Source organism: Patiria miniata, unplaced genomic scaffold, assembly GCF_015706575.1.
Source record: "Patiria miniata isolate m_02_andy unplaced genomic scaffold, ASM1570657v1 HiC_scaffold_27, whole genome shotgun sequence".
NCBI lineage: Eukaryota > Metazoa > Echinodermata > Asteroidea > Valvatida > Asterinidae > Patiria > Patiria miniata.
Window position 1 is genome coordinate 9,290,488 of NW_024037066.1, and position 26,808 is coordinate 9,317,295.

Below are 26,808 nucleotides of genomic sequence, written 5' to 3' on the forward strand. Positions count from 1 at the left end.
GGGTTGCCTTTGTGCAAATTAGGAACGCACAAGAGAGGATATAAAAAGTTGGCCTGCAGCAACACTATGAATGACCTGGTCTTAAGAAGAAGTGAGAATTGGTGGTCACAACTAGATACTTCATATATGTAGGCACTTTTTGTTTTCCTTTATCAAATCTTGGCTTTTCTGCAACTTTGGCTTTACCTCAAACTCCAGTGACATTTTGAAGGCTCGCTAAAAAGGATGAAAATGTACATTGGCAATGATCACGTTCTCTAATTTTTGCTTTGAGGAATCGATGTTTCATATAAGGCCGCACTGAGCTGGAAGGTTTCAGGGATTAAAATTTAAAAACCAAAGCCTAAAACCAAAGCTGTACAGTACATGTAGGCAAAGCTGATTTTGGAAACGTCTCTCAATATTCTCAATGGGCATCACGCTGGAATGGTAGAGGGTCCCGAGTGGTAGAAAGGCTCCACAACCCTAGGATGTGTCAAGGGTATGTGTATGCCCCCTTTCCTAAGCAAAGTTGTCATTTAGGTAATCATAAGTCAATCACAGGTTTGCAAGTTACACGGTATTGAACGATGCCAAAGGAATGGTTATCCACGGTTCATTTGAACAGCTTGTCACTTCGCTAAAGATTGCATGACTTGTGATTGACTTGTGATAACCCTTAGTCTTGGCCCAAGGCGTCAGTGATCGATAGCAATGGTTGCATTGTTGTAGAGCGCCCTCGCACAATTGGGTTTTTTTGGATACTTTCTTGCACTAACGTCTTGGAAATCTTGCAGTAATGGGGGCGTGGCCGTTTTATGTAAATTAGACCATTGGTGTAAATATTAATATCTTGGAACAAAACGGCGGTTTCCCATTTGATATCGGCAGTCGTTCGCTCGGGGGTATCACTGCGTTGCATATCTAATGAGCGATGCTTGATCAATGCACGTAGTGCGTATGTTTACAACCATCGCCGCGCGATCGCTGATTGGTTCCCTAGGAAAGCCTTGGGCCAAATAAAGAAAAAGTTTCCGAAGACGTACTAGTGCGAGCAGGCACGCTGGTCTAACCATGCTGTTAGATATGCACAATCCACTATCGTTGGGAACAAAGGAAAACCTGAGTGAGTGGATACTTACCATCTTTCTTCTTTTCAAGATTTTCCGTGATGGATACTTCATCGACTGAATGTTGTGGACTTTTAGCCTCCATATCAATGGGATCAATCGTGTTCTCAGTGGTCTCTTGCTGCAGCTGTTGTAGAAATTGTTGTTGCTGCAGTAACAGTTGTTGCTGCTGTTGCTCCTGCTGTTGTTGTAAAAGTTGCTGCTCCTGTTGTTGTTGTTGTTGTTGTTGCTGCTGCAGCTGTCCTTGCTGCTGTTGTTGTTGCTGCTGCTGTCCTTGCTGTAAAAGTTGCTGCTGCTGTTGCATCTGCTGCTGTTGCTGCTGCAGAAGTTGTTGCTTCATTTGTTGTTGTTGCTGCTGTATTTGCTGTTGCTGCTGTTGCTGCTGTATTTGCTGCTGTTGCTGCTGTTGCCGTTGTATTTGCTGCTGCTGTTGCAACTGCTGGAGTTGTATTTGTCCTGTCTGTGTCCCTGGTCCCTGTTGCACTTGTATTTGTTGACCCTGCTGTGCTATCTGAGCTTGCTGCAACTGCAGCAGTTGTTGCTTTCTTAGCTGCAACTGCTGCTGTACAGTCTGCAGTTGTTGCATGACAGGTTGTTGCTGTTGTAGCTTCAACGCTTGCTTCTGCTGCTGCTCCAGCAGCTGTCGCTGGAGCAATTGCTGCTGAGCTCGTATTTGTTGCTGCTGTTGTAACTGCACTTGCTGTATCGGCTGGTTCTGTGCCTGAGTTAATACCAGCTGTGGCTGTCCCTGTAACCGCAGTCCTTGCTGCTGCAACTGCTGCTGCAGCTGTAGCTGCTGCTGCAGGGTCAGCTGTTGCAGCTGCTGTGATGTGATAGTTTGCTGCACTGGCTGTATTGTCTGCGCCTGTATTGTCTGCGCCTGTATCGTCTGCGCCTGTATCGTCTGCGCCTGAATCGGCTGCAAAGTCAACCTTTGCTGCGGCACTTGCTGGATCTGCTGGACCTGAATAATCGTCGGCGTCACCATGGTAGTCTGCGGAATAGTCACAATTGGGATGGCCGACATAATCACTGATGCTGTCTGGTTATCGGTTACCTTGTCAGTTACAGGTGGCAGTGGTGGGGGAGGGGGTACTGGTGCCTCTGTGGCGGTTGTGGTGGTTGGCGGAGGTGGGGAGGGTTCCCGCTCCTCAAACAGCGAGTAGGCCATGGCCTCGGGGCTGCAAACGTTCATGGAGAAGTCCATCTCGGACTCCCCACCGCCAAGGGGAGACGTGGGTAGCTCCATCCTGATTTCCAGATGTGTGGGGGAAGGGAGTTGCGTCACTAGGTCTGCTCTCGGGTTTGTGTTTGCAAAGGCCACTCACAAGCAGCGGTGACGAATTGAATTCAGCATCATTTTCTGCATGCACGCATAGAAAAAAAAAGGATTCATTAGGTTCAAAAAGTTAATAATGTCAATGCATGACATTGCTAATTTGTTTTTACTTTTTCACTTCCACTTTTCTTCATGCTGGTCAACATGTGGGAAAGAAATAGAATTAAATTTAAGAGGCACAAAATCTTGCACTAAAAAAATCAATATATTCATCATTTTACTAGATACATGTACATGTAAACAGTAATTTCAGTTATGATTCATTACATTGTTATTGTTATTCCCATCTCATCAAACATATTTTATGACGACTAGTTCTTTACTACTTTGTAAATTGTCTTGCCCTCCCGAGGGCCAAAAATTTGCAAATCCCCCCCTCCTCCCTTACCCCCACTCCCACCTAAAAAAAACCCAAAAATTACCACAAAAAAAGAAGGGGGGAAAAAAAGGTTTAGTCTCCTGTACAAAATTTGAGATTAATGACTAGTCAAAAATACATGGACGTAAAGAACAAAAGAACAAAAAAACTGTTTCCATGCCAATAATAAACAATGAGTCAACTTGTTCCAAATTTGGAGGGTTGATAAAGCGAATAGAAGGGGAGGGGGGAATATTAGACAAGAAAATACTGGATTACCATCAAACCACACAATTTGTCATAAGCATGATTCATACTTCATGCGAGTGCGAATGCGAAGCAACTTTGACCTCAGGAAACATTTGCTGCGAAATTCGCCCGAGTTGAAATACATTGTATGTTCAACTTTCACAAATTCTCCGCAAATAATTGCCATAACATTACAAATTCGTATTAGCTTTCGATTTTGCGCTGAGTATGAACCGGCCTTTATATTGTAAACTAGCCTACATGTATAGAACGTCAAATTGAAACCTCTCTTTCAAAAAAACCTGGTTAAGACAGCACAAGGCAAAGGCCAAGATAAAGTCTTTGGTAGCATCCTGAGTAGAACAATGAGCTGAGTGTCTGATGAAGGATTTGCTGTAATACCCTCCACTTCTGTGGCTTCATTTATTGGCACGATATCCTAGTTTTCTCTTTGGCACGTTGTCTGACGTGCAACACAAGCACGTCATATTTCTTCCATGCAGCTGTTGATGTCCGTATGTTTTATTTTTTTTCTTGATAAGGAAAGTTAAGTGGTGCCATTTGGATGATTTAGAAGCATCGGTTGCAAAGAATGTTTTGACAAAATGGTGTCAATCTTCTGCTTTCTTAGTGTGCACTCTACAGAGTAAGAAGTGCATCACGAGATTCAAGTGAAACTACGTCTGTTTAACAATGTTTAACGTAAACCTGGAACTACCGTTACTGGTGAATGCGGGTATGTCAATGTACATACATGTGGGTAATGGTATTTTGGGAATGAGAATGTGGGAGGGCAGTTGGCCAAAACTTCCCCAAAAGACTTAAAGCATATATCAACTGATTCAATTCTGATTTGAGATCAAATCAATGAATGTTTATTATTAAAATATCTACAAAATGTTCCAGTTCTTGAAAGGGAAAAGGACTGGCAATGGATCTTTCTGTACGGTATTTAGAGCACCTGCTTCGTTTGAGCTACTCACAAGAATTTTACATACATTGTACATGATGCAACTTTATTTCTGATCCAAATTGAGGAGTGCTCCTTGTGCTGCTCTAATTGTTTCAGTGCAAATCCTTATTCAAAAGATTACATGTATGTAGGTTCCTATAGTAAGAAAGGTCCACGTCAATACCGCAAATGTATCCTTTCAGTCAAAATCAAACAAGTGACTATTTTCAACAGTTAAGAATTCCCAGCCTACATAAAGCAGGATTGACTGGCTGGGACTGTTCAAGTAACTTGGTGCATCTATGCTTTGACTCCGGGTGGGTGATAAAACAGCTGTGACCACAACTTGGCTGCTTTGTCTGTTGACCCAGTTTGACTAGTCACAGTGCTTCCTTGACATATGTTCTGACTGCTGGTGACATAGCCTTTGTATAGTAGGGGAAGTGGAAATGAATTTTGACTGTCTGTGACTGTTTAAATAGCAGGAGGGTTAAAGGGCCCCATGTAATAACATTTGTATCAATGCATGTCCCATTTATCCTTATTTTCAATCTGCATATTGCCATTTCCAAGGGTGTTTTGACATCTTTTCGGTTCTGCTGCTTATGCATATTCCCATATTCATGAGCAAAACTGTGATGTCATTTTAGGCAGAAACTTCAGCGTTATACAGCAGCTGCTCCAGCATCAAAAGTTTCCAGAATTTCAGGGGTTTTGCCAAGCTAATTTGTTTGGTTTTAGTGATACATGTACATTTTGTACACCGTTTTAGTACATGAAAGTAAGTCTATGAACAAAATTTGTGCACATTTTTTTTTCAGTAACCAAAAAACTCAGCTTCACAATTTGAACAGAACACCCCATGACTGAAGAATGTGTACCAAAACTGACATCACAGCAACAGCGCCCTCACCTGTCAGAAAAAGCTTGGAATTGTTTCTTAAATGTTTAAAGAAGTGGAGTTTATAAAAAAAAATTAGCCAAAAAGGAATGTCATTACTTTCATACATTTCAGAGGAATGGATATTTGTACAAAATAGATTCCAGTGTAAACTGCATGTCATGCACCCTTTAATGCTTTCCATATTTCAATCACTCCAACAGAGCATCATGCGTATACATCCTATCCTGCAGTTCTCTAAACACTTTGTGTATTTGGCATCATCCCTGTCTTTGATAGTTTTGTTAACCCATCCGAACATGGGCCAGAGGAAATCCTCAAGATTTATATCTTCCGCCAAAACTTGAGAATAATTATTCCTGGACCGAGTTGGACGTGGAGGAACGTATACCCAGAGCACATTCCAGCCACTGCTCAAGACCGGAGGGGCCAGTGGCTTCTTCAAACAAACAAATTCCATATTCCTCCCACATCATTAGCCATCACATTAGGCTGATGGACGATGTTTGTCTGCACGACATTCAAGTGCGTTAATTCTTATTCCTCCATGGTTAAATAACCAGGAATGGCAACATCAGCAGCCACTGCTATATTTTCCGCATTGTACTGTACTTCCTGCCTGCAGAATACCAACAAACTTGGAAAAGTAGATTTTGATTTCACAATCTAGAGTGCAGGTAAAGCAAGGATGATTGAAATGGTTCCACATGTAGTTCTTATCATAACTGCTCTTAAGCTTGACTCACAGAGGGCGCTGTTATAAAAAATACTTCATGGTTTAGGTTAATTACATGTATAAACCCTTTAAAACCCTGTATGTCAATTTCAAGTGAAGGGATTGAAGTGTACTAGCAAGGCTGGATCCAGAACATGGGGGGGGGGGGCCAAAAACATTTTTGTTCCCCGAAAAAGTGGGTCCAACAATTTTGCACCCCAAATTTAATATGAAAAGCAAGGGGGAGGGGGGCCAATTGATTGCTTTTGTTCAGTTTTTTGGGTGGTGTATGCAGTGGCTGCCATTTTTTTTGCGACGTCACTTATAGCGGACATCAGTGAAGCGTGACTGAATCTGCCTACTTGCCCTCAGCTTATTCGTCACATGTCATAACATGAACGTGTTTTCGTCACAGACCCCACAACTCTTTCCAGCTACGGTACTTCAAAATCAACCAGGAGGTTTTGGAAGATGTTGCAGGATTGAAGATGGTTCGTTTGCTATTCATAATCACTCTTGGAGGATGACTGCATCCAGTGCACCTAGAATTACAAACTCAGATCAGGGACAGGAACAAAGTGTACATGTACCCCAAATTTATAGAATGACCCACACATGTATATATGTACATACCGAATGCAGATGTTATTGTTTTCATTTTCAGTGAAGTGAAAGGAATGCATTTTCATTCACTTTTTAGATGTACCGTGCATTCATATTCACAATCATGTACACGTACCATGTCCATGCAATGCATATTCGGGCTATACATTCAAGCGACATGTGTAGGGAATGACTAACTGGACATGGACCTGTAAATGATTAAATACAAATTAACCTTGGATTTACAGTTTGGTCGACATTAACATATATCATACATTGACGGAGTATAAGTAAATATCAGACAGATGCTGAGCTGATGCACATTGCAGAGCGTCAAGCTGGAGAAGATCTGCCCGTACGCCCACTGAAGATCTTCCTAACCTTGAGACAAAACCATATGTTGCTCGTAGACTCCGCAGGCACCACGACCAACCAATGTTTTTATTTCTACCATCTTCGGATCTCGGAGCCAAGTTTGCGAACATTTTGTTTTCGCATTAGGGACCACGCTCCCCACAAACCCAGTACGACGTCAGATACCAAATTCTGAGGATTTTGTTCCGGAATGATGAACAACTGTTGTAGCACATGATAGACAGATGGGTGTCATCGATGAGAAAAAAAAAGGAAAAAGACAAAGTTCTACTTTTTATTTTTTCAGGTATACATGGACGGATTTGGGGGTTGGTATATTTTAGCAAAAATCGTTCCACAGACCTGTTCACAGTTTTGTGTTTTCAAAAAAAATTAAAATTGTTGTTTTTGTAGTCTGGTTCCCTGAACCAACGCTTCAGACGAAACGGACAATGTGTATAGATGTCACGGAACCAGACTAGCTGGCTTATGTGCATTCACAGGTATCCTACCGACTGCAAACAAAATGTGGACTAACTAAATTTGGTCAATTGAGGGTAGTATTTGAAAAAAAGCAATTTTTTTCCCCGAACGATGGTTGGCTGAACCATTGTCGCAAAATAGTACAAAACTGCACTTTTATTTAATGACAGCATACCAGGCACAATTATTTCACACAATGCTTTAGACTATTATTTACTTACAAAGTTAGTCAGATTTAGGTATTTCATATTAACAATTTGGTAGTTTTTAACATTTGCAAATGTTGTACATTACATGTACCTTTCAGGAAACATGGCTTACAAACTTGAGTGTTAAAGTTTGGGCAATGGTATTGTACGTGGACCAAAAGCTGGTAGACGTTTGTTTCAGCTGAAATTTTGTATACAATAACATGTTCATCGTGTGTCATTAAAAAAAGCACCGTCCACAAGAACAGGTGCAAAAGTGAAAGTGGAATTTCAATCAAGCAAAAACAAGTTTGTGGATGGTGACAGGCAATGCCTCTTCACGATGATGAAATAACATGGACACTCATTTTTGATGCGGGTTGCTTTGCTCTGTCTAGCTGAAAATACCTTCTTTGGTTTTCACTTGATGTATTAAAAAACAAAATAAGGGAATAAACAAAATTATTTCCCTGTTTTGTTGTTGGCCCCAATAGAAATTTACTGGTGATATGCAACCCTAAACCCACGACACAAATTTCAAAGATCTAGTTTTTACACAATACAACTGGACCAGCCTTTCCAAAATCAGCAGTGGACTCATAAAAATAACTACAGCCAGGGCCGCTGGTGGTAAACTGCTAGGCTGGCAAAGCTGTGGTGGGCAGTCGCCACTGGGCCCCACCCCCCTCAGCAGGTGTGCGGGCTGAAACCTTAAAGGTACTCATTTATCCCGAGCTTGACAACATTTAACGCTTTGTTTACTAACCACATTTCAAATGTTTTTGAGTCGCAAGAAATCCACATAATGTCTTACACTTACACATGTAACAGCCAGTTCATACTCGGCGCAAAAGCGAACGCGAACGCGAATTTGTGATGTCAGGGCAAGTTTTTGAGCTGCAAATTTGCAAAAGTTGAACACATTTCAACTCCAGCGAATTTCGCAGCAAATGCTTTGTGACATCAAGCTCGCATCGCATTCGCATGAAGTACATGTATGAACCAGCCTTTATGGAAAAAAAATATTGAAAAGCCCCGTTTGGATACATCTGACATGCCCGCTATATTTTGCCTTGACTATATGAACTTCAGCACCGATTAAAGCCATCGAATAATGGGCCAAGGCTGTCAATGTCAGACTAGCGCCGCGTTTTAATGCGCATCAAGCAAGTGAAAATTCCCTGTCAGAAATCACATCTCTCAAAAATGAAAGCACGTGTGTGTTTGAAACAACTTTTTGAAAAGAAACATGTGCTACTGGAATGACGAATATAGCGCTTTAATGGCTTGCTTTTTAGAATCTAAAATTGTGTACCCCAAAATTCAAACGCACGATATTTACATGGAAACCGTACATTTTCCAGTATTGTGTGAACTTTGTTACCATCTTTCCGACTGTTTTTGTTTTTTGATATTTTAGAGCCCAAATGGATGCATTCTGGTCAAAAGTGCTCCTTTAACTCTAGGTTACACCATCCACTAAACCCGATCCGGGGCGAACCAGGTATCGGGCCCGTACCTGCCACGTGGACCCAGTGGGTGACATCACAATGTTTGTCCCATCAGTAATTGCCGACCCGCTCCCCTGACTACAGCCACCAACCACGCTCATAACATGTTGGAATGCTCGGCATGCCTTGTTCCTTTTCTTTCAATCTCTTCTAATTTCCTTTCATTCCTTTGCTTTTTTTTTTTCTTTTTTTCAACTCCAGGGCTACCCAACAGCCCATTCCCTTTGACTTTTAACCTTTAAGTCCCCCGCAATTTTTTTTTCTTTTTCTATGGTCGTATTATTCACAGCCGAATTTGAAATTTATGTCAAGTCCGGACAGGGGGTGACTTGCTGCCTGGCGTGTGGCAGACACACTTCTGATGTTATCTGGGCCAGGCAAGCCAGCTTGAATTATGCTCGGCCTTTTCACCCTTGGTGCACTGGGAGAGTAGTAGCTGTGGTTACAAGAACACCCCCCCCCCTAAAAAAAATGGAGCTCTATCCAAGGATACTATTTAAAAAGCTCCCATTCTCAATTCTCTAAACTCTGTACATTAGTCCTCACGTTACTTTGTACTTGCTTTTGTTAGGGAAAGCCTATATGAATTAAAGCGGCTAAGGAATGCTGAACGTCTTTTTGTTTTTTGTATTGTTTCCGTTGTAGAGTAGACCCATTATATTCGCAACTACGCTTCATCAGGAGTCCTGTTTATTACGTCATGAGTTTACTGTGATTTGTGTGCTGCCCCCAACTTTTACACAACTCTTACACAAATTGCACGCTCCGGCCGAAACAGGACCTGAAAACAGCTCTCAAAAGTACCTTTTGTATTCATTTCATGACAGAAACAATCCTCTTTTTTTATTTAATCACATCTTAGGTTACATATACCAGAAAAATGACAGCAATGTCTTCAAGCATTCCACAACCTCTTTAAGTAATCACACAAGCGTTGATTTCTACTTGTTCGTTTCTGTTTAACAGATTTGATTCTATTGAAACTTTCCTTTCAGTTAAAGTCTTCCATGTTTAATGCTGCACATGTTAGTTCTGGTTATTGTCTCAAAACTACTTACAGTTTTTATAATTATTTACTGGTGATGTTTAAATGCACTGCCCGATGCCATTTCTGCGTACAGCAACATCAAACTGAGAACAGAGCAATTCTGAAAAATGAAGAAAACAGAAGAGAAATTAGAAATAAAAGATGGCAAAAACAACTCTTTTCAAGGTTAAAGGTAATATAACATTTGCAAACATCAAAGAACAAACCTACCAATTTGTTATGAAATACCTTTACTTGACTGTAAGTGAGTAATAGTCTCAAACATCCTGTGAAATCATGGCACCTGGTGTGCTGTCATTTTCAAGAAAAGTTGTATCACTACCAAGGATGGTCGGCCGACCATCATTGAAAAAATATGACTTTTTTCAATACATGTACTTCCCCTAATTTACTAAATTAGTTAGTCCAGTTTGTTTACAATTGGTTATACATCCGTGAATGGGTGCAAGCCAGCAAGTCTGGTTAAGTAGCGTCGGGGAACCAGACTACAAGAACAATTTTCTTGGTTTTTTCCAGCATTTACATGAATGAACACAAAACTTTAAACAGGTCAGTGTAACAATATTTGCTGTAAAACAGTTTACATTTACCCCAAATCCATCCATTTCTGAAAATTACAGCAAAAGCAAACATTGTATTACCTTTGTACCGGTACATTAGGCCTACATGTACGTACATTTGCAGGAAAATGTACATAATGTTCTGGTAAATGTACAATTTTCCAAATTATTCAAACCAATGAGTGTGGCTACACCTCAAAACCAAATGTTCCCAAGTTGAACTTTTCCATATGTTGCCAGGGACATGGGCTCATCCCCTTACACCAGAGTTATGTGCTTCAAACCATGTATCAAGGTCGCTGATTAAGGCCCAGGCTGACAGCGATTAGCGGAAAGGATTTGAAAATGATCTCAGATTTATGCTCCATTGGAAGGCTGTCTGATTCGTGCTGGCAAAATTCACTGTGATTTTTCCATTATTTTTTTTAGCTGCCAAGGCGACTTGTGGGAGGTGTGGTTAATGACATTTTTGCCAGGCGAAGGGATTTGTATACAAATCTAGCGTGCAGTTGCGTGGAAAGCAAGGGGTGGATACTAAATATTGATTGCCTTTTAACCATCATACCTTTTGGGGGGAGGGGGTGGTTTGAGGAGGGGGGGTGGGTTGGGAACCTTCCTGAATTGTCCAAACCATCCAAGGAAACCAAAGCTGCGTTATTGCACCCAAAAACTCCGGAGGAGTTCCAAGTCCTCTGTATCTAGCCACCTGACTGGGCATTGCCTCCTCATTCCTGTAAGATTCTGAAAAAACCTCCTGGTTGATTTGAAAAGGTCTGGGAGGAATATGGATCACCACAGAAAAGACACATGTACACGTATACGGGCATACGGGTACCGTATGTTACAGCAGATTTACGATTATTTGAAGCACACATGTAATTACGAGAACTGTTTTTGCAGATACAAGACAACACAAGCTGTAAGGCCAAGTCAAAAAAATAAAGCAGTTTCTCGCCCCTGCCCAATTCCTTTTTTTCCCAGCTGCCATCCCCTTGTTTTTTTCTTTTTTTAAAATCAAGCATTTGCAATATCTTTTGGTTTTTTTAATGTTCTTTCCGCAAAATTGCTCTATATTTATAAAGTATAGAATATGTTAGAACGTGTTAACGCCTCATTTGGACAACAGTTTCATCAAAAGAGTCAAGAAAATGGAGGAATCCATCTTGACAAATCCATCATCTGGGAAAAAGAAAAGGACCACCTCCTTCTTAAAAAAAACGGCCAGGACGAGAAACTATTTAATTTAATTTACGTGGCCTAATATCCACGTACTGTACTTGAAATCCTCCTGCTTACATGTGTTTTCCTTTCATTACAACATTCTTGCCTCATTGCTTCCCCCCTGGGAGCAACTCTCCTTGTAATTTTCCTCTTCATCAAGCAATTGTGTAACAATACAAGAATGTCCTGGGGTGACTAAGATGCAAGGATCCTTCAAATGGCTGTACAGTGTACATGTACACGTATTTCTAGTGCACATTGGCTATCTACACATACCCCTGGTACACATGTACATTGTACATGTATGTATTCGATGGCTGTTTTGATTCATTGTAAATGTACATCAGCCAGCCTACAGTACGTATCCCCCATACATTTGACTGTACACTGCCCTCTGGTGCTCAGATATGTTTACATACACGTACGTAAATGTCAGTAAAAACATGTTCATTACATTCCTTGTTCTATGGTGAATTCGGACAAATACAATAGACGGCACTTTTTGACCACCACAGTTCCAGGGAAAGGGACATCCCGGAAGGGCGTGCGCATCCTGGCCGGCACCGCGTTATGGGGACGATTTCTATTGTTAGGGAAATTATGACCTACATCATAAACATGTACATGTACATGTACTTATGGGGACTTTCTGCTGTCCCCATAGTGTCTGCGGTACCCATAGTAACTATTGCTCAACAGGAGTGGTCCCCACAACTATGGGGCAAGATTGGGAGGTAGTACACATTTGGCGCGAATACATGCGCAACAAATGTTATTCTGAACTTGCACAATCTCGTAGCGACTTCGCATGAACATCTCTCCCAACTCTCCCTTTGTGATCATTGAGGTACAGCACTTGTGCACAGAGTCCATTATTCCACACAGTGCTCTGAAAACTGTTTTGAATAATAAATCTAAACTCTTTAAAAAAAAGTTCTTTTAGTTCATATTAACCTTATCATAAATCTTGCTAATAAATCATAAACAATACCAGAAAGCAAAAACTTTTGTATTATTTGGAGCTAGTTTTCCTGCAGCACGGCGCCCATAAATTACATACATGTAGGCCTAGCATGAATACCGGTACGCAACACAAACGTACAGGGGGACCAGTTTAAAAATAATTGATTAAGTCCCCTGGGCGACCTTTGACCTACACATCCTAAGTCAGACCTCACTTTGGCTCAGGTTAGGAAAATGAAGAGAAAAAAATTAAGAAGCGTGATAACACATTTATGAGCCAGCGCAGTATAGTGATTAATGTGTTGAGTTTTGACAAGTTGGGTGTTTTTTTCAGGATGTGGATAATCGTGTCTGGTGAAGCTTTCAAAGAAATAGTAACCAGAAATGTGGGTTGCAGTTGCCTTTTCTTTGAAAAGTGAATAATATAATTTGATGGAAAACCAAAAAAAAATGGATTTTAACATGTTAAAATCAAACTTTTTGGCATGGCCTTCCAGTAGCCAAAATACACTGCATTAAATGCAGTGGCAAATGCCTGATACTTAATAATGAAATGCATAAAGATGCTTCAAGCATAGAAATGGTTTTTTTTTTTATTTAACTCGGCAAGGTGCTCTCAATATTTTATGCAATAACTCCATTGATATACTGAACTAATCTTTATTAGTGCATGGTTCTTATTTTTCTCTTTATAATACCCACAATATTTCTTGACCAACAGGAGTGTTTTGTCTTATCTTTTCTTTTAGTTATCTAGCAAAACGTGTGGAAGCTGCATAAAATGAGCGGTGGAATATTAGATAAGTTCACTAAAGTAGTTCCAGCGTGTTGCGCGTGGAGGACCTCAACCCCTGGTGGGGCATATATTCTCTGTTGGAGACCACAATCTCCGTTTTGCAAGGGGAACAGAATCACCTAGGACAAACCGTCTTGCAAGACACAATATCCCAGACAAGCCAGGCAAATTGGGGGGGAACAGAATCAGGGGGGGGGGGGGGGAGACAGAATTTTCGGGGGGAGAGGGAGGGGGGGACAGAATCTCCGTCCGCACCAGATCCATGTAGAAGCCATGTTGGATTCTTGCTAGAGTGAAAGGGGTTCCTGAAATCTCCATGTTGGACTGGAATCCAACACGGAGATTGTAGTCTGTAGACAGTACGAAGGGCCCTTACGTGTGGTCCATTTAGTTGGAAACTTTACAGTTCCCCAATGAATTCATGTTATTCATGTGCAGCTCACCTGATAGTGATATTGAGTTCATATATCAACCTCTGCATTTTGTTATTAAAAAAAAAATGGGGCCAATTTCGTGGAGCTGTTTAGTTCAGAAATTTGTTTAAAGCACAGAAATATTTGCTTTGCAAAAGCAGGTTACCAGTGAAATTGCCATGCAGAGGAATACTAACTTGTACCGTAAGTGGTTTACAGCAGAGTTTTGCTGAGTACATGACCTTGCTTTGAAACATTTTCTACCTACATGTACCAGTACCAGCTCTATGAAAATTGAGCATGGTTACTGAAACACACAAAAATCTGGTGTTTTTTTTTTTTGCAGAGTTCTGTAGTTTCATTTCCTTGTTCCTGTCAGCTATAATCGTTAGATACGCAATTTTCCAACCAAAAATACTTACATATGTATACAATGTACATGCATATTCCTCACATACCGTACATGTATCCAAACAATGAAATGTATGCACCAGAACTTTGGTGAGATTTCTGCCTTTTACAGGTGTACCTTATTTTAAAAAAATCTGCATTCTAAGAAGAAAGCTAGGAACATCAATCATGTCCGTTAATTTTTTGGAAAATGACCCCAAAAATCTGCCTGAATTCCCAACATATTGTTACGCCAACATAATTCATGAACAGAAGCTGGAAATTCCTACAAACCAGGAGGGTCAATCAAAATGCAGAAACAGGGGCAATAAGAACAAGGGGCAACACATCTCAAAATATTTGAAGGGGGGGGGGGTTGGTCTTGTACCTCCAACTTGGGAGATCAGTGCATGTGATAACACCATCAGCTGTTATGATTGATTGTGAAAGTTTTCCTTGTGTGGGGGGCAGCAATGGGGCTACAATGCAGTAAAGGTAGGCCCAGGGGGGTACACTTTGGATTGCCCAAAAACTGGACCTTCAGGATAAAAACAATTGACACGGGCAACACGTGCTCCAAACATTTTGGATTTATTGCCGAGTTCTTTTTGTAGAGACTAGTCACTAGTGAAAGGTATGTTACCTACGTAGGTAGCAGATTGTGACTTTGTTTTTATTGGATGGATAGAAAAAGGGGGATTAAAACAAGGTTACGTGTGACTTCAGATAAATTACCATCTAAATATTGAGGTGTTAATTCAAATTGCAAATCTTACACGTATACGAAACGAATTCAGTAATTTTAACCCTAAAGAAACCACACAAAGACCTAATCCTCTTAAACTATTGTTTTGAAACAATTTCAGTCTTCCTACTATCAGTCATGGCACCTCAAGGCCTCCTTCCATAAATCTGACAATTTGATGACTTCTCGGCATGGAAGTCTTTGACCAACATCTGCTTCTGTCAAATATTTTTTTTCAGATTTTTTTTTTTCCAGAATTTTTTTTGGGTCTGACCAGTTGGTACTAGTAAATCACAAGATGGTTACACTCTAGCGGTTTTCTGAATGGGTTGCCCATACAGCAGGTTACACTAGGGCAGTCTTTGGCTATTATTTTGTACTCCATTGGTATGCAGTGGTCAGTCTCTGGTCAAGCTCTCTTGGGCCTCTGGTCAGTTTCAGGGTTGACCTGATCAGGCCATGTTGTGACTGCTACAAAGTGTTGTGACAAATAAGCCCCAGCATTCTGCTATGTCTCAAAGAACAGAACTGCTGAAATTGGATTCTACCGGTACATGTGTAGTTGAAAGGCATACTAGGATCATTTGCATTTATCCCAAAACAAATCTCCCACGTCATTATCAAAAAGCTTACTTTGATTGAGATCGTATCGGTACTAAACACCACGTGAAAGTATTCCGTCTGGATTGCTGTCATTTAGAAGAAAACAAGAAATGTTGGTGATTTTCAAAGATCAGTCAATTGACTGATTTTCGGAAACAGTGCTATCAATTGACGAAATTGTGTTTCACGATCAGAAGGTTGTTTAAATGGTTTTCAGTTTTCGAAAAAAAGTGTGATCCACTTAGCTCAAACTTAAAGGTTTTTAACGTTTTTCTTTGGATTTTGAAAATGTATTATTGAAAACAAAAACGACTGCATGAAAAGCATGCGATCCTATACATGTACATGTACACACGTACATCCGGTAGATGGTACAAGTACACTGTACAGTGTTACACACACAGTACTGTTGAAGTTATCAACAGTTTTATGGAAACGTTTCACAGAAAGTTTTTATTTTAATAGAAAATTTTGGTGCTGAGCAAAAATCAGTGGAGAACAAGTCACTATAGCTCAATTGACATTTTGGCCAATAAACTGTTTCTGCTAAACAATTTGTAGCTTCATTTACACGGATTGAATTATTTCTACACAGTTAGAAAATATCTTTAATTGGAGAATTCCTTGAATTGTTCTGGGAATTTTTCTATGGTAGTGACATGCACAGTGCAGACCACTTCATGTAATTGTTATCAATAAATTAAAAACACAGATTTTAAGAAAACAACTGTGCATCTTAGTGGAATGTCCAACAACGACACGGTGCTCAAAAATAAAACATGTTTCTCTTTGGCACAGATGTAGTACTATATCATCGTCAGTTAACGACGGCCGCTGGTTTTTCCGCTGGAAACCAGCCAAACCACTAAAGTCGAGAGAGACCGAGAATGAGTGAAACAATGGAAGGATGAGTGGAAGCAGACAGATCACTCCAATAACGCATTACACGCCGGCTTAATACTATAAATAACGCTGACTGCAGATCGGATGTTTGCGAGCGTGGGTGTCTCTGTGTTTTTATGTGGGTGTGCGTGTGTATGCCACTGAGGAATTGTGGGAACATTCGGACATTTGGAATCCATCTGTTGGATACCAGTGGTATTTCAGGATGGCATTCTTGAGGTTGGCGAGGGAGACCTGTTTCAAGAAATGATGTTGACGATCAGACTGCGGGGATGATACGCTGAACCACGGCTGCTTGGCAAAGAGATTGAAGCTCTTTTTCTTTTTTAATTTTCACTCCAAGGGGCAAAAACTAGATCTTGGTGGTTTCACATGGGACTGCTCAGGCATCTTAGGAAATATTATCACAAGAATATCTTGCTTAACAGTTTCGCCCACGACTACAGTGTACCGGTATCTGTGACCTGTTCTGTCAAAAGCAGACGCTTCTGGGCAGAGGTTGAAATTGACATAGGGCCAAAAAACGCTGTGGGGGTGATTTTTTTCCATTTTCTAATTTTTGCATATTTGTAATCCTGAGGCATGTCTAAAATATACTATAAAAGTTTGAAACCCTAATTTGATCTCTATTTATAGTATTTTTGATGATTTGTTAAGGTACATGTGTATATCAGTTAAAGAAATTACTGTTTTGTGACGTTCGTGGCCATTTTATCTGTTTTCTACATTTCGACACAATGAACTTCAAAATAGCATACATTGTAACTTTGCGCAGGAATAACAGGTTTCAAAAATTAAACCACCTATTAAAAGGAAACAGAACATATTTTAACAATATGCAAAAATCTCGTTTTAGACCTTACATGTATGCCCAGAAAAGTCTGATTTGGACAGAACAGGTCACATTTATATCCGAAATATCAATACAAAAAATTACAATACTGGAGCGGTTTCTGGCAGCAGAGGGAGCGACAGACACAACAGCGTGGGTAGTTCAGCGAATTGGCAGGGCAGGTTGTTTGCCCCAATTCACGAAATATCCACGGCGAAATTCCTCTCAGATATTTATTGTTTAAGTAATGAATGTTTGTTTTTGGCACATAGTTAGGAGCCTGTGTGTGAAGCTTCATTGCCCGAAAAAAACAAATAATGAAACACGGAAATAACAAAGAAGAATTAAAAGAAAAAGTTAGACTAACGAAACTGACATGTATGTATTACCAACATTTCATTTGTAACACTTAAATAAGAATCAAAGATAGGCCTAAACTACAAGGCCCAAACGTTCAGCATTACAACGATAAATCTACTCGTGGTTGGGTGAGAGTTAGTCATGGTTAGGTCTGAGTTGGTCATGGTTGGGTCTGAGTTGGTCATGGTTGGGTCCGAGTTGGTCGGGGTCCGAGTTGGTCGGGGTCCGAGTTGGTCGGGGTCCAACTTGGTCTGGGTCCGACTTGGTCTGGGTCCAAGTTAGTTTGGGTCTGACTTGACCTGCACCTGACAGCAGTAGTATGTGAAATGTGAAACTTGGCTAAGAAAACAGCATCCACTCTCAATACCAAACAACAGTTTGGACATACCGATATAAAAAAACAAAAATCAGTTGTACAGAAGCCTTTTTTCCTTAGGAAAAATGCCACTGGCCAGTTGTCAGGTCCTCTTTTTTTCTCAACAATTAAATTAGATGACTAGCATTTTTCTCTTTGCTTAAAAGAAAAATAGCCCCTGCTGGGTGCATGCGCGTGCCACTGATGACGGGATGATGCAAACAGACTCAAAGAGGTTTGGAAATGGCAGAGGTCCACGCTGCACATATCAATTGTCATGGACTCGGCAGGAATTTTAACTACTTCTGCATACTTCAGAGGGGATTCGTTTACTTCAAAGTGGAATATTGGGGTACTAGTTCCCTGATTCTATTAACCAGTTGGGCGATAGCATGTGCGTCGTGTGCGCACAAGCCAGGGTAGCTACTTTTCACTTCCCTGATGCATTGGAATATCAACCAATGATAGAAGCGCATTTAGTTCATAAATATGTATGAGGTTTTATATTTTTTAACAACTTCACTTTACTATGGAATACTGGGATACTAATTCCCTGTTTCTTACTGATTTTCTTGAATTTCCGTAATTTTTCCATTAAGGCCAAAAAAATAGTTCTGCTTCCGGTTTCCCTACCTACCCTCTTCTGATAGCCCCTACCCTATTTTTTATGGGAAAAATGAGAAAAAAACACCCAAAACCTTCAATTTCTACCTTTTGCAAAAAAAAATTCCCTACCTACGGTACCGGTACCTACCCTATATTTGAATGCCATGGATTTGGAAGCAGAACAATATTTTTTTTTGCCTGATCATAAACCTTTCAGATTTTTAAAAACCCACACAGAGACCTGTACAGAAGGATATTGTAAGATTGAGGAAGGTATAGAGCTGACCAACTTTTACAAAAACATTACATGGAGGTTCATGCTTATGGGAATTTTTTTTTTAGTGCTTGGAATTTTTCATTGGTTCTGCTGCACAGTGGAGGGTTTTTAGATGATTCAGGAATGTTCTTAGCAAAAATACATGGTAACAGTGTTCGACTCAAGTTCCACGGTACGTGGGTCCGAACCCTGATGGGGAACACGGTGCTTGTGTTCTTGGGCAAGACACTTTGCTACAATCACCTCTCTTCACTCAGGAGAATAAATGGGTACCTGTGAAGGTAGAGACCAGAATGCGCTGATCTACAGCCGCTGCAAAACTGATCTCATGGCCTGATGATCAGGGGTAATAAATGTGAAGTACTTTGAGACCTTTGGTATAAAGCACTATACATGTAAGCACCACATTACATTGTATTTGTATTCCATAATACCAGTATCTATGCATACACATGCTTGCATGTACTATGAAATGTAAATGGTATCGGTATGACCCATCAATCTATGAAATAATAGTATCCTGCCAGTTCAAGAGTGATGTCACTTTTCGTTTGTGTACGCCCAGTGCTGTCACTGATCTCCCGTCACTGAATGCCAAAGTCAAATATTTATGACACCAGCGTGATCTTGGGATAGACTTGGACCAGCTATGAGATGAAGAGAGGCACCCTTGTGCCCATATTTCTGGGGTGAATCACTGGAAAATAATGCAAACAGCCTCACCATTATGTCAAATGTACTGACAGTTCAAAAAATCTTATTGAATTCTATGGTAATTACATTATGGTCCAAATTATTTTGGTTGGTGAGGGTCTTTTTTTTTTTGGCTTCTATTTTTTTGGGGGGGTGTACATTTTTATCAACACACAGGCTACATGTACCGGTATCATAATTGATACCATAATTGTTGCAATTGTGCAACGTTCTGCAGGAAACTTTGAATATTCTGAACACACTTCTGCCAGATTTCTTAATTTTTCTTCAGTGATTAGCTTCATAAATGCATGATTAACCCTGACCCTCCTCAATCCTCCAAAGTCCTCTGGGGGGTTTTGGAGGATTGCGGACGAATGCAACATACAATTTCGGAGGATTCTGAAGTATTGAGTACACATGAACATTCAGTATCAGTTGATTTTGGAGGATTGAGGCTGAATGGTGTTTGAAGAAGAGGCGGATTTTGGCGAGGATTTTGGAGTATTGAGGCTGAATGCATTTTGAGAGGTAGGGCTGTTGGAGGATTTAGAATGATTGAGACAGTGGGTATCCTTCATTTCAACATACATAAATAAGTGCAAACTTTTGGAGGATTTTGGAGGATTGAGGATGGTTCCTAGCAAAAAGGGCCTAGGGGGCTAGGGTTAATGTCAGGCAACATGCAGCCAAACTTTCTTTTGATGACAAACCAAATTTTATTGAAAGGATGAAATATCTTTGGTCACAGGAATTTTAGATATTCCCTTTACATGTATGTAGATTCTTTCATGACCACAACCAGTTCTACTCAGAAATTCTGGAACTCAACTTTTCAACCTCAGAGGGCAGATCCACATTCCTATCAATTCTTATTCGGATTCAAGAAGAGAAAAAAAAAGGAACAACCACAATTTACGATACTGAACAGGTTTTGCCCAAACCAAAAGCACAAATTCCGCAGGAGTACAAGGTAAGGTTTTCTGGAAACAAAAACAACGGGGGAATATTACAGTTCAAAGACATTCATTTGTGAGGCCTGGAGAATGGATAGATGCCAGTTGGTTGGTTTCTAAATCACGGTGACTGATGGCAATGACCAAATGAATTCAATCTACAATGTTACAAGGAGAGATAGTGGTGTACAGAGCATGGCATCTGTGCTGAGAGTCACAGAAGGCCTACCTGAGGTCATTGAAAATGTCCCAATTCATGGTCAGTGAATACGTTTTCTGTGCACTGGGCTTGGATGCAAGGGGATGAAACATGCAGATGTGGATGAGCTGTACACATTATGCGTCTCGGCCCTCTACAGTAGAAGTGAAAACAGGAATTGTTGCTACATATATTAACCCTCATGCTGTCTGAAAAGTCACAGACAGTCAAAAAATCAATCCTCTTCCCCTGCCATGCCTTTTACACAGGCTAGTCACCAACAGTCGGTTCATATTTAAAATATATATATCATCAAATTCGGTCAACAGACAAAAGCAGGCAAGGCATGTGGTAGGCACAGCTGGCTTATCAATTACCTACAGTCAAAGCGTAGCTGTATCAAGTGATATAAACAGTCACAGCCAGTCAATCCTGCTTTATGTAGGCTGGGAGCTCTTAACTGTTACAAACAGTCACTTGATCGATTTTGACTGAAAGGACGACTTTGCACAGAATGATGTTTGCATAAGACGGTTAAGTGAGATAGCAGAACCGTCTTTTTTTTTTTCCTGTGAGCTTTACTTTGATGTGAATTCAAAGACATTCATTAATTTTGTGATGCCTGCAAAACGCACATGCACAGGCCATGTAGAGGTGAAAACAAAAACATACGGTACTTTTAAGTGAGTTCACAGAACTGTAACATTTCTGCTGTGAACTTTACTTTGAAATGGACTCAAAGACAATTCAAAGACATTCATTAATTTGGTGATGCCTGGAAAATGCATTTGTGCACAGGCCATGTAGAGGTGAAAACAACATTATATACTTTTAAGTGAGTTAACAGAACTGTAACATTTCTGCTGTGAACTTTACTTTGATGTGAACTTAGGGGAATGGACGTACAGAACTGTATTTTTTTTTTCTGTGAACTTTATTTTGAAATGGACTCAAAGACAATTCAAAGACATTAACTTATGATGCCTGGAAAATGCATGTATATGCACAGGTCATGTAGAGGTGAAGACAAGAATACATGTACTTTTAAGTGCGCAACAAAACAGTAACATTTCTGCTGGGAACTTTAGTTAGATGTGAACTTAGGGAAATACTCAAATTGCCTTTGTTTCTGTGTCTTTAGAATGTGTGCATTCCCACGCCATCAAAGTGCCTTCCAGATCAAACAGGCAACACCGCCCTCTATCGTCCATGCATATGACCTCTGTGAGCAGAGATATTTGGATGTCTGTAATGGATATTAACCCTCCTATAGGATGCAAACATACCGGTACATTCTGTGCCAAGTAGTCCTTTCAGTCAAAATAAAACAAGTGAAGGTTTTCAACAGTTAAGAATTCCCAGCCTACATAAAGCAGGATTGACTGGCTGGGAGTGTTTAAATGTAACTTGATAGAGCATACATGTACATGTATGTATGCTTTGACTCCGGCTGATTGATAAACCAGCTGTGACCACAACTTGCCTGTTTTGTAGGGTCTGTTGACTGAGTTTGACTGGTCACAGTACTTACAAATGTACTTGACATATGATCTGACTGCTGGTACATGTAACTAGCCTGTGTTAAAAAGACCGGTATAGTGGGGGAAGTGGATGGCAATTTTGACTGTCTGTGACTGTTTAAATAGCAGGAGGGTTCATACATGAACACATGACAGCAGGACTACTTTTGTTATTAAGGTATGTAGGCCTATACACATGTTAACCCTAACTCCCTAGGCTTTTTTAGCTGGGATATACATGTAGCCTCAATCCTGCAAAATCCTCCAATTGGCCTCATAAAAATAGCATACATGTATAGCCTCAATCCTGCAAATTCCTCCATTATTTCTTGAATAAGGTCCGTGGAGGGGTGACCACTGCCTGAATCCTGCAAATCCTGTGGCGGTGACTGTCAATATGTTGAGGCTTGGCCAGTGACATCCTGGAGCAGTGCCGAGGATTTCAAGCATAATCCAGGCCTATATTTATGCATGGCTGAGCAAAAACAACACAAGGTCCGGCCCAAGACCTTGACAAAGTGCATCCTACGAAATCAGTATTTAGGCACTTTTGCCATGTAACCTCAATTCTACAAATTCGTCTACTTTGGCAAAGAGGATTTTGAAGGATTCAGGGTGGTTAGGGTTAATAAATTAAACCTAAGGATTTGTACAGAATAGACCTTTTGCAAAGCAGCCATCTTTGAGGTATGTGCTTGAGTTCCACACAGATACTCAAAGAGTTGTTGTTACGGGATTCAACAAACGAAAGACAACTCAAAGATGAACACTACATCTACCGGTATACATGTATGCAAGGGAAATTTATAATATCAAAATCTCAAGATGTCAGAGTCACCACAGTTTTGGTTGGGAAGTGAAACACAGGCCGAGTATTTTCGTGTAAGTACTCCATGAAGGTACAGTACTTGGAAGAGAGTTAAGGATTTTGGCAGCTGGACTTAAACAATGATACAGGGTGAAAATATGGCCAATCTGGTCATCTACGGTCAGAATGGGGTTGCCAAATGGGACCGATAATGGCAGGTTTTATATGGATGCACTTTTGGAGGCAACTCCAAAAGGTCACAAATCGGACAAAACAACTGGGGTCACAAAGTTTAGGGAGGAACCAGCTGGAGTTTTTGTCTGAAGAACTGTAAGGGTTTAAACTTACTGAAGTTTATTTTACAAATTTCGGTTTCTAAGATAATTTGAGTTGCAGGAATATGGACTGAAAATAAAGCACAAAGACTTATGGGTCAATCATCAGCAAAATCCAAAATTTCTTTTAATTTATTTCTTTACATTTATTTATTTACATAATTTACCTTAAGCCCTATTTTTAGAGAAAAAAAATCATGCCAGAAGAATGACAGAGGAAAAAATCCCCCTGTCACAGGTGTAGGATGGAGACCATCTTGTGAATGTTTGGACAGAGGATTAAGAAATTTGTTTGATGAGGACAGGAGGGGGAGGGAGGGGAAGAGAGGGCCAATCAATCCAGACCAGCTTTCTTACTTCAAATTACATCGAGAAATTTCAAATCAAGAGAGAAAGTTTTTGCTGATGAGGAAGCTGGCTCATTTGACACACAAACAAATGGGTGTTTGCTTAGTTTTAGCCAACAATTACCCTCAATCACCCAGTCACCTTGACAGCTTTCCAAAAAAATGTCCAAATGTAACCTTTTTTTTCAAGACGGTGCCCGCCTGTAAACAGATGTTTGTAGTAGGATAATAAAAACACTGAAGCAAGGCTCATGTCTTCAAGCTGAATTTGGGATTTTCTTTGGGGGGGGGGGTTGAGGAAGTTTTCTTGGCCTTGGTCAACTTTGATTTAATGAACCGCCCAAGACGCTTACTGTCAGCTGATCAGCAGTTAAAAAAGAACGATGGGGCAGTTGGAGGAATTATGGGAGATCCAGGTGGTGTGCCTGCACTGGTTTACCGAACCAGCAAACTGGGACCCTCCATAGAGGTTGTGCACGGGTCGTATCTGTCACACATTACAACTGTCCGGGATGCTTCATAAACGTTGGGCTTGGGGTTTCACTGCCTGTTGCACCACAGATAGTAAAAGTTACGGATGGGCTGTAACTGTGATTTAAGAAAAATAACCAATGCGATTTCCCCCAATAAAAATCTGCCTCAAGTCCAGCAAGGCATAGTACACACTGCACAGTTTACATGTTTGAATTGGAGTAAAACATGTATCTGAAAAGTAATGCCAATTTTCTGTGGAGTTGGTAGCGATTTTGCGAGAGATGTTCAAAAGAGTAGGTGTATTCCCCACCTTTTCAAAGGCTTGTCCATGGCTGCATCATTTCGATACTTTTGGTATGAATAACATATTACATTGGTCGTTCTGTCATGAAGCCAAGTTAGAGACTATGAAAGTGATCATTGGGATGCTATTCAAAAATTTCAAGTCTCGTTGAAATCAGATTGCTACAACCTTTTCCCTTTAAAGGGATATGCAATATTTGCAAACATCAAAAAACAAAACTACCAAATTATTATGAAATGCCCACTGGACTGTAAGTGAATGACAGTCTAAAGCATAAAATCATGGCACCTGGTGTGCTGTCATTTTCAAGAAAAGTGGTATTTTTGTATAATTTACAACGCTGGTCAGCCGACCAGCATTGGAAAAAATTGGCTCTTTTTTCAAATACTGCCCCCCCCCCCCCCCCCAATTTATCATATTTAGTTAGTCCGCATTTTGTTTGCAATCGAATACATGTACCGGTACATGCATGCACGGGTACAAGCCAGCTAGACTGGTTCCCTGACCTTACAATTCCCCTAAGTCTATAAATTGCTCTGTTTCATCTTAAGAGGGGTCAGGGAACCAGACTAAAGGAACATGATCATTTTTCTTGGTTTTTCCAGCATCTACGAACACAAATCTTCAAACAAGTTAGTGCAACAATATTTGTTATAAAACACTAACCCCCAAATCCATCCATTTCTGAAAATTACAGCAAAAGCATATATGTTGTACAGTATATTCCCTTTAACAACGCGTCTGAAAATAAAATTAGTGCGGTGTAAGACAATCCGCCTGACCCCAACAGCAATCAAGAATGTACATGTATTCCTCATCCAATCCAATCCTGCCGCAAGACACAATTGTTACACAAATCCAACCCCCTGCCGTTCCTTGCCGATATACCGGTACTGCCGATCTAGACTGGGGAAACCAGGCCATAAGATAAGGTCTTCGATGAGGTCTTCTGTGCCTTACCATGCGTCCCCCCCCCCCAACTTAAGCTCCTCCCCATTACCTGGATGACACAGAAATAGAAATGCGAGCATCGCACCTCTGGCTCTGGCCTTCAACCTATTCGTCCAATTATGCGCAATAAAAAAGACAAACATTAACTCGTCGACGACCTTTTATGAGACAACTGCCGGACGGACTGCTGTTGGAGTCCCGTCATCATGTCGGGTCGCTGGAAGGACAACCAGTATCTTTGCAAATGAGCATGGGTACATGTACACATGTATATTAAATGGGGGGGGGATGAAAATTGTTTTTTAATTATTATTATGTATTTCTGGTTCAAACCAGGGACTCCTGAAAAGCGCTCTAGGCACCGTAGCTTGCAAGGAAAAAATGTTGCAACCTGACGCCACTTCAGTAGTTGTGTACAAAGTCTATGGAGAGTCAAGAAAATTTTCTTCGTATTTCCTAACAAAATTAGAAATTTGTTTCTCAGTCCCAGATTCATGTCTTATCATCATATTTGCAATGACTGACCTTCATTGAGATGATAAAGCATCTGGGCCCAATTTCATAGCACTGCTTAACAGTAAGCAGAAAAGTTGTGCTTACTATAGCAGAAAATCATGCTGCTGCTTAAGCACTATTTCATGCTAACGGTTGCGCGCGCATGGAGATTTCTATTGTTACGTCACTGATTTAAGCAAAGTTTTCTTCTGGGGTTAAGCGTGCTTTTGCTGTGCTTACTGCTTAACGGTCCCTATGAAATAGATGGAGGTTCGGTAAGCACAAAGTCGGCTGTTAAGCAGCGCTAGGAAATTGGGCCCAGGTTGCAACATTTTTTCCGCTTGCAAGCCTGAAGAAACTTGCAGAGAGAAGACACTGAAAATATTAGTGTTTTAGAGGTGGGAGGAAAACCCCAAGAGAAGATTGAGGGAAAACTGACGGAATCAGGCATGGCCAGGGCAGGAATTGAACCTGGACCATAGCGGTGGAAGGCGCGGAAAGAACCAACCTCACTCCCCTGTAAAATTGGCTACTGGTACATGTATCAATTAGTCAATAAAGGACCGATGAACTGGCTTACACAAAGCAAATCCTCCTGCCAAACTAAATGACGCCCACCCTGTGACAAAAACCATGGCAGCCTTGTCACTACTACAGGTACAAATGTGTGGACAAGCCTGGGTAGTGTGGAAAAAAGGTATACATAAAGCATACAGGGCTTGTGATTTGTGACAGAGCTTATGGGTACAGACATTATTGCTTGTAGGTGTTATAAATAGGAAAACACCCTTAGGTTGTCAGTAGAAGGGGGGAATCTGGACAGTGTTTGGGGGGAATTTACAAGAGAGTTCCTCATTTATGTACTCTGATAGGACCTCTGTTGAAACTGGAC

At 40.7% G+C, this 26,808-nt stretch overlaps 1 protein-coding gene across 1 annotated transcript in view; it reads right to left on the minus strand.

Annotated features, from left to right (window-relative positions):
* Positions 1 to 416: 416 nt before the first annotated feature.
* LOC119734615 (putative uncharacterized protein DDB_G0271606) overlaps positions 417 to 26,808 on the minus strand; it is a 28,760-nt gene continuing 2,368 nt past the window's right edge. Inside the window, exons 3-6 of the mRNA XM_038208151.1 lie at positions 9,817 to 9,910; positions 9,552 to 9,553; positions 1,388 to 2,472; positions 417 to 501 (exon numbers count right to left, since the gene is read on the minus strand). Coding sequence (XP_038064079.1) covers positions 417 to 501; positions 1,388 to 2,358 — 1,056 coding nt within the window. The 5' untranslated portion in view covers positions 2,359 to 2,472; positions 9,552 to 9,553; positions 9,817 to 9,910. The remainder of the gene's footprint in view (positions 502 to 1,387; positions 2,473 to 9,551; positions 9,554 to 9,816; positions 9,911 to 26,808) is intronic.